The sequence below is a fragment of the Gymnogyps californianus genome, chromosome 1, assembly GCF_018139145.2.
Source record: "Gymnogyps californianus isolate 813 chromosome 1, ASM1813914v2, whole genome shotgun sequence".
NCBI classification, from domain to species: Eukaryota; Metazoa; Chordata; class Aves; order Accipitriformes; family Cathartidae; genus Gymnogyps; species Gymnogyps californianus.
The window spans coordinates 99,396,426-99,409,649 of NC_059471.1; the positions used below are offsets into that span (position 1 = coordinate 99,396,426).

General features: G+C 39.4%; 1 protein-coding gene across 1 annotated transcript in view; it reads right to left on the reverse strand.

The window, feature by feature from the left end:
• The window catches only part of PCP4 (Purkinje cell protein 4), a gene marked incomplete at its 5' end in the record, with an annotated part of 32,296 nt that extends 20,015 nt beyond the window's left edge, over positions 1–12,281 (reverse strand). Inside the window, one exon of the mRNA XM_050914792.1 lies at positions 12,227–12,281. Within this exon, the coding sequence (XP_050770749.1) occupies positions 12,227–12,281 (55 nt within the window). The remainder of the gene's footprint in view (positions 1–12,226) is intronic.
• Between the last annotated feature and the right edge of the window lie 943 nt (positions 12,282–13,224).

Here is a 13,224-nt window from a genome sequence, read left to right on the forward strand (position 1 = left end):
TTCTTTCCCTTGAATTTGACAGAGAAAGGAATTTAAACCAAAGGCTTAAGTTTGTCTGAGATGAGACAAAGTGGTGCTGATGGATAGAACGATGACTCATGACTGATTGGCAAAGCCTGTGTCTGTGCCCTCCGCTCAGAGCATCTATCACCCATTGAGAAAAAGGTCCAAAACCACACGTCTTCCATTTGTCTTCTTATCTTCTTGGCTAAAAGAAGCCAGGAATGCTTTTGTCCAGCTTCTCCGAGGCAGCACAACATGTTTTACCCTCCCAGAGGCAGACCTCACAAGAAATACACAGAGTTTAGTTATGAATAGATTCATTGTAAAGGTCACCAAGAAATTTTTGCTAGTGAAAAATACAGCTGTCTGCTTTATGAAAAAAATCATTAGACGACATCATAATACACCTGTGCTTTGCACTGCCTGCTAGTAATTAGTCTGCTGGCTGCTCGACCAAGAGGTAGCTGCTTCAGGATGCCAAACAGCCTTGAATCCAGTTGCCTCAGCTCTGTCCAGACGTCCTTCCCTATGTGGACTCTGGCCCCTGGTTATTTGAGGTGAAAAGAAGGGGGGGTATCTGATTCTCATCTGTGCTGTATGAACAGCCATATGTATCAGCCAGGATGGAGGTATATGCACTCCCATCATACCTCAAGATGGGGCCCAAACATAACTGGAGGTCTGGTATTACATGTGCATCCACATCTTTTCTCAAAGGTACGACACCTGATAACCTACACTCAACTCTGTGAAATCAGTCTAAGGCCAGAAGAACAAACATATCTTCAAGCTTTATTAATCTCTCCCCTCCTACCCTTCTGTTTAGCTGTACCACATCTGCCACAAACCAGAGAACCCAGCCCAGAACTTTCTCCATAGCTAATCTTGCTTCCTGTCAGAAACTTGGGACAGAAACTCTCTGCAGTGTCTATAGGGACCTCAGCCCCAAATTCTTAAGGTGCTACCAATTTCAATGAGAATTAAATTATTTTATGAACACTGAAATAGAAAATTATTAGTAAGAATCATTTACATACAATAGTGCAGCACTGTTTAGCTGGAGAAAAGAGTGCCTATATAAAGCAGGCAGAATAAACAGAACAAGCTCTTAAAAAACCTGCAAAAGTAAAGGAAAGGACTGATCAAGGCTAATTTAAGCTTCAAACTACAGAACACCAAAGTCACAATGCATTGGAAGTTAATGCACCACCACTGTGCAATAAAACTAAAGATGTTCAGGTGAGAGACTCTGTCCTACACATTGTGTTTGAAAGAGAGAGAGTTGTTGCAACACGTTCTCAGAAAGGAGTGCTTCTGGAGAACCTATGAAAGTAGAAATTACTTACAGTAAAAAGGCCATTAGCAATCCAAAAGGCTAACTCTTAGCTGTCTGGCTATCAGTATGAGATCTGTAACTTAGATTAGAAACTGCAGAGCCAGGATAGTTACTGTTGGATTAGTACAGACACATAATGAATTCCAAAATCCTACAATAATGTATTGTTTTTCTGGCTATTAGCCTGGATTTTAATTAGTTTGTGCTAATGAATACATTTGTACATGTCCATTTTTTATTGGCAGCTTTTAGAGGAGCTAGTAAATTGGTCACTGTGGAGTGCCAGTGTTTCACTAAAACCTAACAAATAATTAATGCTTTCCCAACCTAGAGTCAACCAGCAGTCTCAGGGGTTTTTAGGTATAAATTAGAATGAAAGATGAGATACTCGGAATACAGTTAGAGTACTCATTCATCAACCGCGATTACATAAGGTTACTGCGAGACCCTAGAGAAGTGCTGAGAGCTGAGTTCCAGGCTCTGGACCACCCACAATATCTCGCAGGAGCTGCCAGAGCACCCTGCCTTATTTTCCACTGTGACTCTTGAAATGCCTTTTCCATATCCAGTGCTATCCAAGTTTCTTCTTTTCTTGAGAATTCCTCCTTGGAAAATATGTATTTTTCTCAGTCCTTCCTGTTCGTAACCCACTGTGGTCTAGGGAAAAAATGAACCAATACCAAGGAAATGCTTTTGTCAGATCCAGTATCCTAGCTAACAAAGATCTCAAGCCAGGAAATATTTGGATGTTTTCACATCGAGATTTCCATAGAGAAAATGGCTGGAAGAGCTGACATTAGGTGGCCAGGATCATCCAGATCTAAATAAGGACGTAGTTGCTTGAGATGGGATTAAGGAGATGTTAAATGCCCAGGTTCAAAACCAACATTCTGAAAAACTCTGTTGAGCATCCACTTAACTCCAGAGATATACAGGCTCTAGACTTTTATTTTAGTGTTACCCACAAATTCCTCAGCCTTGATAGAGCTGAGCAAATCAGAAGCCGTTTTATACCTAAATCAGATTAGGATCTATGAACACCAGGCTCTCCAGAGAAGCTCATTCTGATAAGTATCATGTCACAAAAGAATACATTTCTCTCTGCTGACAATAAATGGAACTTTAGGTCTCTCACGCAGATGTACACTGATAGAGCCAGGCAAGAGGAATTTCACTCCTAACCTATAGAGAGGGACAAAGTTTACTATTATTAATCCTAAGAGCTCCTGTTCAGCATAGGAACCCAAGACACATGTGGGCTAAAGTCTCACCTTGAGACACCCTTCTCTTACATCGTACAGGCAACCCAGGCACTTTACATAAGGTCCTGAAATCTACTCTGAGCACCAGGACTGAATGTGCAGTGTTGCGCTAGTTCATGTTGTAGCATCTAATTCCTTTTTGCAGCCTTAACTGCTCTTTGTTCTGGTCACTAGTTTAGCTAAGAACCAAGTTTTAATCATGTTTGTAACACTCCCGCTGTTCTAAGTTCTGGTGCCTGCTTACACAAGGGAGCTTGATAACACCAAATTACAAGCTAATTTTGGAGCATCGAGCTAAGTGCATTAAGACAGATGTGTGCTATAAATTAAAATCTTAAAAACCTTCAGAAAAAAATTATTAATCATTTACTGAATTACTAACAGACAAGGAACTCTTAAGTGGAAAAGCCTTTTCATTTCATTTACAAAACCAAATCTTCTGGAAAAGAAAAATAACAGACCAAAACAAAACCTTACCATATGAAGTAAGGCAGATACTGTGTACAGTCAAAAAGAAAAGTGATGTTTCCACAACAGTAAATCCAGGTAACCACTGTCATGCATTGATTGTGTTCCTCTCTCATTTTTCACTTCCGCTAAATTAAAAAACATGCTGCTGAGCTACATCGACCTCTTGTAGCCTTTTAATCATCTGTTGTTAGTGTCTGGGAACATGTAGAGATAGATCTGCAACTTGTGCAAGTCAGTCCAGCTCCACGGACTTCCAGTGTAAATACGCTAGCTTACATATGCCATTGACTCTAGTCCTGATACAGCCCCAAACCATCCTTGATGATGTAGGGACAGATTCATTTCAGAGTTAACGTTATTGGTTTTACTAGGGTTATCTAGGGACTGCCTTGACCCATGTCCTTCACTTGGGTTCCTACCAGCAGCAAAGCAGAACTAAACATTCCTCTTCTCAGAGTATTGATGACAGCACGGTTTCAAATGAGTGCACATTTAGGGAAGCAAGCCTGTGTGTGTCAGCTACATGCCAGTCATGGAAAGAAGTCTCGCTCTCCCTGGTGCATAGTCAGGCAGCACACTGGTAATTACAGACTGATTTCCAAAAGAAATATGGCACTTGTCAAAGGCATAATTTCAGTTCTGCCTTTCCTCATTAACACTTGACGGGAACTCCAGCATATCTATGAGTCATCTAAAAGGCAAAAACCACCAGCATCACCAAAGTTTTTTTTGTTTTTTTTTTTTTGCTTAATTTACAGCTGACTCTTTTTTCCTAATGACCTAGCCTGATCTTTACAGACCAGCTTCTCAGAAAGGATTAGGGCTCCTACCACTTTTCAGGTGCTCAAACACCCACTGAATTAGGCACCTCCTAAGTGCCAGGTTGCCAATGCTGCAGGAAGCTGAATCCAAGTCACATTGTCGTTGTTGAAAGGACAAAGAAACTGCGACAAAATCTTACCAAAGAGGGAATTAATGGCTGTCAGCTAAGGGCGGAAACTAGGAGTCAGAAAGGCCAAACCCAGAGTGTATCAGGCCACAGTCAATGCAAATATCAAAAAACCCAAGGACAAAGGAGCACATCAAGATCCTCATGGGCATCCTGAAGAGGCTTGTGTCTCAGACTTAAATGATGCTCTTTCCACCTTTAGTTTTACAGACTCCATTCTTTCAGGCAATTTCACTGCTTCTCCATGTTCTCACTGAAGCCAGTTTGCCTGACAACGCAGTAACCTTTGGGGTTGTTTTTTTTTTTAGGGGGGGCAGAGGCATGGGGCAGCATGCACATCATCTAACACAACAGGGCTGTGATCCTCTATTAACTACTGAAACTATGTTACAACTGAGCATAATTCACAATAATTTCCTTTGGCTGCTTCTAATCTCAATACTGCAGGAATGCTGCAGCTCTACTAATTTCTACCTCCTGCAAAGCTGCAAAGAAGCAGACTGTATGAGTGACCATATGTAAGTATATATACTTACATACATGTGTTCATTTCTCACATTTTTAGAAATGCAGCTGAATTTTTGGGTGCACTCAGTTTGAGAGCATCATGTAAGCAGGCACACAAGTTTCCCAAGTTGTATGCAAGCACTGTGTGCAAAACAAAGATCCCATAAATTAATCAAGTTATTCTCATAGCAAGCTGGAAAGAGAGATGAACTGGGGCAAAAATTGTTATTGTTATCTCTATTTTTAAATACTTGGAAGACACTCAGTTACTATGGTGGTGAGGACCATATAAGTACCTAGACAGACTCATTTGTAGCAGGAGTGTTAAGTGTGAGGGTTTTTCCATCTCAAAGGTGCCAGCTAGCTTGGACCTTTTCCTCTAAGGGAAAAAAAAGGGAGAAATAAAAATATGAAATTATTTCAAAATGTAAGTCCTCAAAAAATGAGTTTAAAAAGCTGAAATTGTTCTTCTGTGGTTGTGCTGTTCTGCTTTGTTTTTTCCTTCTGGGACTTCTACATTTAATTTGCTCTCCTGGTACTCTTTCATCAGATAGGAAACCATTCTTTTCCTCCTCAGTGCAGTCCCAGGGAGGAAAAAAACCCAAAACAACATGCAAGAGAAAGCTGCATAATTAACATTATATATCAACATACACACAGACACCCTTCATGTGCATAATGTAATATTGTTTGTGTCAGCAGATGGACTTATTTGGTAGTCATGAGAGTAGTGATAAATGATACACAAAATGAAAACTTGCAGGGAATTCCAAAGACTGGAAGACATTGGCCAGACTACATGAGCATTGCTGGTTCTGCTAATTGATGAAACTTTTAATACAATGCTTTTTTTTTTTTTTTAAGATGCTTCTGCCTAAACATTTAAAAATGAAAGCTTCTCATTACCAGATGAAGTGCAGCAGTAACGCACAGTATCAAATCCAACTTGTCAGATAACAGAAGAATAAGAACAGTATCGGCTCTCTCAGAAGTATTACTTAAGTTTAGATTAGGTATATTCATTACTTTAAACTCCACCAGAGGATCCTCTCCATGAAACCAGACGGCCACTGCATGTATACAGACACATGTGGGGGTAGGTGAAGTTTCAGTACAGAAGGTGTCTACGTAAACACACATAAAAATTATTGCATTTGTTGCTAGATAAACATCAAAATTTCTTGATATGAAGATTTTTGTGAACAATGCTTCGTTGTCATCATTGCCCCAAATAAATAAGCACACAGTATTCCTCTGGAGAGCATTTATACTTATCCCTGGCCTCAAGATATGGAAATCCACCTAGGAGAGGAAATGAAGTTCATGTGTAATTCCCCTCTCTTCCTTTCAGCATCCTCTCTAGGGAAGATCTGTGAACAATCTGAGAGCCTTGTTATTAAAGGCTCGATCTGTCTTTAGCCGAGACATGTTGGCTGCCTGAAGAGATGAACAGACTCCTTGATAAACAGACCAGTCTGGGCAAAGGAAGAGATACAGGCCAGGAAAGAACCTGAGACATATTTGGTTTGGTTCTGGGTAAACTTTATGCGTAGCTGTCCCCAAGAAAGTGCCTGAAATGAAACTCAGCAGATAAGGTTGCCTGCAGTGTTTTTGCCATACATAGCTATGCCTTGAGATAGGATCCGTCTAGAACTGTTTACTTTGAATTTTTCTCCTAACTCTCATCTGAAGCACTCTAAGCTATGGATCATGGTGTTGAGTTCACACAGGATTTTTACACCTTCCTCTGAGCAATCTGTACGTGACCAAATACAACTTACGTAACTATGCTGAAGGTTCAAACACTTTTGTATTTAGGCTTTGTGAAGGTGTGATGTTATTTGATGGTTGCATTACGTCTAGGAATGTTGCTGAGACACAGACTTCCTATTTTAAGAGATGGGGGATGAGGTACAGCAAATAATTCTCATCTCACTTCCTAAATCCCCACTAGTACCAGCTAGTTGGGGTTGTATGGGATGGGTTGTATGACATAAGACAGAATTTGGCTCTGGATATAGATTGAAAGAAGTGGAAGAGAGAGACTGCATTACTGACTGGGAGATCATATTCCGTGAAGCACCACTTTCAAGGGACAAGAGAATTTTAGCAGAACACCATAGCGAAAAGAGACAAGAGGGCAAGGTAATTTTCCTCCCAACACTCAACATAATATCCAGGAAAACTCAGTATTAGTTTCATACAATACCCCCCATTTTAACATCTGATTAGTGCTGTGGGGGTGAAATATCAGAGAGAAGTAGTCTGAAAGGTTTTTTGTTGTTTTGTTGTTTTTTTTTTTTTTTACATGGATTCAGCAGTTGCTTGCAAGACTACTTTCATCTTTTGCCACACAAGCAATGTTTTGCAGGAAAGACAAAATGCACAAGGCATTGCAATGCTACAGCTCAGTCACTGTCCTTTCCTGTGACTAAAGAACATGACCTCTAGACCCAGGCAGATACAGCAAATCATGTTCCATGAGATCGTTTGAATATTTATATAAATTAGCCTCATGTGTTCCCTCCCTTTTCAAAATCTTTTTTCCAGAAGTAAGTTTATTTGTAGTGCTGTTCCCCAAAACAGTACATTTTTACATAGTCATTGGAGAATATTAGTGGAAAATTAATTTGGAGTTCTTAAACAGATATTTATATTAGACCATACTACAATAATGATCCTGGCCTCTAGCCAGGAATTAAAGCTCAATTAAGCTAAGCACTCTGCACAAATAACTATGAAGATGATTATTCACTCTGCGGACCTAGCAAGAGTCTTTATTCCTGAGTGCAGCGTGCACAGAGTGCAGAATTTCCCAAATTCCTTGAGTAGATGAAGTGGGTGAATGGACTGTTGATAACACTGCAAGATGCATATCCCTCTACCAGGAAAGCTTACTAGAGAGATATCTCTATTCTACCACGCATGATTGTTTTACAATTCTTTACCATTACTGTTAATGTTTTCTAGAAGCACTCAGATTTAAGTGAGTTTAGATGACTCCATTTTAGATGTAAAAGATAAGAATTTACTTTACTAACTCTACTGTTTCTTTATCCTTATGTAGAGGCATCCCATGGTATACTGTATGAAGAGGAGGAAATGCAGAGCATTTATTTATTTATAGTTTTCTGACCGCCCCAAAACAGAGATCATACACTGATAAGACAAATGCTTGAGAATGAGTAGAAACTGAAAAGAAGGGCTTTACTTTTTCAGTAACACAGACCATCTTGTCGTGATTGTGTAGGCCTAATCCACCATGACATGTAAGTTCATGCAAAACCTATTCATTTTCATTTCATTCAGACCCAGGAAGTTATAGAATTCATCACATGAAAACACGTATTTTGTTATTATAAATATTCATATTGCTGAATGATAAATCTGATATTCCAAGAAAATTATTAACAAATATCAATTAATAATCACATGCCTTATGTACTTTCAGAAGAAAGGGTGAGATTAATAGGAAAAAGAGCGATTCTAAATTTGAAGATAGAAATAATTGGTTCTGATGCAATTATTTCTGACAGTTGTGCTAGGCTGTAAAGAGTAGATCGTGTGATACCAGCTTGCAAATTACATCCAAAAAAACCACAGGGTAATGTGAAACAGAATGAGAAGTGACAAGTGTTAACCTAAAAAGGAACTTTGTGACATTGCCAAGGTAGTAAGAATAGTAAGGTAGGAACATCCTGTTTTCATTTAGGATGCATTTGCAAACATGATAGGCCAGATTAATCAAACCAGGTGAGCAAAAAGGAAGTGATAGCTTCTTATCCCACACAGACTCTATCAGACCAAGTCAGATTCATATAGGAGGGAGTGCATGGGGATAGTACTGCTGTCTTCCCTCTGGATTTTCTACCATAGAGAACAGCATTATATAATAGAGTTTACAAGTTAAGTTTGTAATGGCATACACAAATAAGTATCTCTTGCTTTTCAGGTTCAGGTAGACTGAGGTCCTTCAAGACCCAATGAGGTTATGGCAGCTACAGTTACATGGTTCCTATGTACAAGTTGTTTTTATATAGGTACTTCTCTATGCATTGTATTACTGTTAATTATTAGGGTGGTGTTTCTTTAAAAATAGTCCTTTGACCAGTTTTCACCCAGGAAAATTAGTTTATGTAATTTACTCCCAATAATATTTTTGTTCCTCCCACTCTGACAACAGAATGAAGTTACATAGACTTCCCTGACAGCAATATAGTATGTTTTGGATGGAAAAGCTACTCAGCATTATACAGTGCCCACTGAAGCTATCAGGAGCTCTTCCATTGACTTCACTAGCCACTGATATACCATGAGAGCACATTGTAATGCAATAGTCACTCTTCCTTAGGAAGACATGAATCACCATCTGATTTTGATCATAACCTGTAAAAGGACAAACTACAACTTGTTTAAAAGGTCAAGAGAGACAAATGTCATCTAGGGCTCAACCACCATCCAGCGAGGTCATTGAAGGTTAACAGCAAAACTCTCAGTGTGAGTAAAAGTTACTCCAACACAAGTGATTATTCAGTATTTATAATGCTGATACAGCTTCAAGAACTACCAGGCTTGTTGCTGCATAAAACCCAAGAAGATATGGTGGTATATATTATACAAAATATAGCGGAGAGGAATCCTGTCTGCTAACGACTAGTGCTCTGAAAGAGAAGAGGGAACTTTGTCCCCCACACCTCACTACCTAGCAGCCTGGAAGACTATTGAAGAAGGCAGCTGAGGGAAGATAACTGATGATGAAGGTCCCATGTAGGTACAACAGCCCATTCATCAACATGACAACCAGTACAGTTTGTGTATGGGATTTTCTTCTCCCATTATCACAAACTCTTGTCCTGTGGCATATCACAGCTCCACACTACCAGCTTTTCTGGAGCTCAGTCTTTTTCCATTGCTCATCCCCCTGAGCCAACAAGCAAGGCTGCTAGAACGAGGCAGTGACAGTTCAGTAGACATTGGGACTGAGCCTGCATTTTGCGTGTGACAAAATCCTCCACTGGAAGAGAGGCTAGCTAAGAGAGACCACTGCTGTGGTGGTAGGAACTAAATACAACTAAGGATATAATGTTGCTGTCTAACAAAGGTCAAACAAGAACACGCATTCGTAAGTATCTACCAAAACTATCACTACTACAAAAGGAATCTTCAGAGACTGAACTTCCCTGAATGCTTTACAGTGACAGCAATGCCATACATGTCTTCAAAGAGGGAGAATACCAATTGCCATGGTCATTAGTTTTATTTTCTCCAGTTTTGAGTCAGCCTAGAGACGGGCCCAAAATTCATTTTCCACAAACAACGCACAACCAAAACTTGACCCATAGCAGTGTCTCCACTGTGTGAATCAAAAACTCTGAACACAGCTGAGCATCTTTATTTGTTGTTAGGGCTAGTTTTCAGCAGCTTTTCCTGATCTTGTAATCAAGAGCAAGGACAGTGACCAGCCTAGTTTGCCTTTGCAAACATTTTCATAGCATGAGACTTTTTTTTTTTTTAAGATGAAGAAAGGGGGTTTGATTTCTCCCCCTCCCCCTCCCCTCTCTTCAACAAGAGGGAAAGTTTCCTTTTGACAGAGAAACAAGCATCTGAAGAAGAGGCTGATAACAGCCACAATGAAAATTTAAGACATGGACATATTGCAGACTTCTGGCCAAAAAACATGTAACAAGGATTTATATTGTGTTTGTAGGTTTACAGCATACCCCAATTTTCAGAAGAATAAATCACTTCTGCTTGAGTTCTACCTACACAGAGCTAATAAGGACAAAGAGCTATGAATTCTGAATCATAGAAGCAGAAATGTAATCTCAGGTTCAAAGTTCTGATTCTGCTTTCTTTTCATGCAAGCATGCGGATTGCAGAGATCAGAGTACTCAATTCCATCTCCCCTGCTGCTCCTCTATTTTACGTAGGTGACAAGTTTTTTGTTATAATTCCATTACAAAAAATAATTGGTATCTATTTGTCTAAGATTAACTGCGCATCCGCCTGTTTATAGTATACCTAAAACTATGCTACAACTAGAATCATATATCTTTGCGAGTTAATGAGGCAGCCCTTTCTCACTCAAAATTCCCTTTGAGAAAAAAAGAATTTGCTTTTAAAAAGGCTGCAGGATTAGTAAATCTAAGCTAAACTTGACAACAGGACAATTTTATTTGGGGAGAAATTCAAGGCAAATGAGCTCAGTTCATCACGTGCTCAAACAGTAGAGAGACAAACATGCTTCCCATGCTGCCCGAATGGCTGACATAATTTTGCTTGCTTTCCTTTCTTGTTAACTTGAGAATGCAAATGGCTTTGCTGTCAGGGTACACTTGTTCGCACTAATTCAAGACACTATAACAAGCCAAAATATTTATTCCTTTTTTCCACTCTAATTTGTGTTTTATCATATTGGGAACATCGTCTACGGATTTCATTTACTGTAACATTATGCAAACAGCCCTTATGGGAAAGTCTCCTCTCTGTAATAGGAAAACTAAGCATAAAGAAGTCTCTTAATGTTTTAGGATGTGTTGCCTCAAAGGGCCCAAAAATTCTGTTCAGACCAACACGTAAGGGCCAAAATGTATATCCAAAATAACTGCTCAAATATCCCATCTCAGAAACCCCTTGGCTTTTCAGAGAAGAGACTTACATTCTTCCTGCTTTTCAGTAGACAGGATGGACTACCAGAACATAGTCTTTTAATTAGAATTTGATGATCAAACAGAAGCAGACAGCATATTTATATGGTTCAATCCTCATCCTGTTCATGAATGTCTACAAACTGATACTGCCTCATATTCAGCTGGGTATATAATAAAGCTGATCAAAATGTTTTCCTTTGAAAAATGTTCCTGATGGTAATTGGATTTTAATCAAGTGATCATTTCTGTGCAAAGCATTTCTGCCTCCTATAGGAAATAAAATGAGATTTCAGCTAAAAAACAATTGCTGTTTTCACTGAAAATTCAGTTTGACCTTCTTGGGGGGGAATCAACATTTTCCAAATAGCATTCTTTGTGCAACTTAAGGGGCAGAAAGTGGTTCCTGCCAGTCCCTTTGTTAAAGTCCAGAAAAACCAATGACTCACCCCTTAGAGCAGTGGAGCATGAGTTCAGGTTCGCCCATGTAGAGTGCTGAAGTTAGGAGCCTATTTGCCATATGGTCCTTCCATGTGAGCTGCTCCATCCATAGCCTATCTCTAGCAATGCTCAAATGAGCTCTATGCAAGTGGCTTCTAACTTTGGTATCTTAGTTATGGGCCTAAAATTAGGTGGGATGAATCAGACCACAGAAACTACCTTTATAAGCAAGTCCTTTGTAATTAGTTTACTTTTGTTCACCTTCCCCATTCACGTAGCAGCTGTTCATAATACTTAACCTAGTCTCTTGGTGTCCTTTTCACTCATACCTAACACCGTCTTGTTCTAGCCTCATTTGTTTCTGCACTGACTTCTACAGAGTCTTTTGGTTTACCATAGTACGAGCTCAGAATCAGGTGTCTAGTAGATTATTGAACATACAAATATAAAGAAAACAATCCCACTGAAGCCCTTCCAGTTTTAAAAACACATTCAAAAGATAAGATATAAAACCAAGGCTGTTGCTACCTGACATCTATTATTACAGTAAAAAACACTTTGACTCTATTTGACTTAATATTCTCCATCAAGAAATACAGTCTACTCTTACCATTCTCACCAGATGTCTTGTCTTTTCCATTTGTAGCTCCGGTTCCTTGTCTCTGTTAGAGGAAAAAAAAAAAAAAAACACCAAAGCAAATGGTTAGAACAAACTTGAATGTGCATTTTCCTCTTGGAATTTCTAGCAGTTACAGCCCGATTTCTCCTCAATACCTTGGATAGTCATTCACCCTCATGCAATGTCGCTTTGAAACACTACCAGTCAGAACAGGAATGGTTAGTACCATTTAGGTACAGCTGTATAACTGTGTGTGCAACTGTATATGATTATCACACGTTAGTGAAGGGATATGCGTAATCAAGTTTCCAGCAGTGCAAGGGTATGAGCTACAGTAGGACATCTCTTCAGGTCCCTGCTGTGCCTCCATTTCCGTGATTCTTCTGACCTGACTTTGGCCAGAAGACTCATCTTTCCACTTTGGCCACAAGTGGAGATGGAACCTCCCACTTCAATTCACTCTCTCCAAGGAATAGCCTCATGACTTTCCATGAAACAAACCGATTTAAGTGACTCTACTAAGTAACATGTGGCAAACACCAGTGCAGTCCAAATGAATATTCACAGTGGCAGGGCTGTATTAGTGTGGTTACACTACTAGGTAACTTTCTAGCTTAGGAATGGTCATGCTATGAAAATTATGCTGCATCCCCCAGAGAAAGCACCTCACAGGTGGAATTAAGGTACTTTAGCAAGTACAGCAAAACTTGCATTTCTTATGCAAAATTATTCATACTTGTGTGTATTACTGAAATAGACTAAAGAATTCATCCTCTAGGGTTGTGCATGTAAAAAACTAGGAGTATTAAATTCAGTGAATAAATCTAGCTGCATTCAGCCAGAGGCAGCACATCCTCATGCATCAGGAAAGTTAACAGCTACAGTAGCACTACAAACCAAATGGTTTGTACCAAAATATGGACAGTCATATCGATTCTCTTATGAAAATTCGTACAGGCATACTTACCTGAAGGTATTTACTCTAGAAT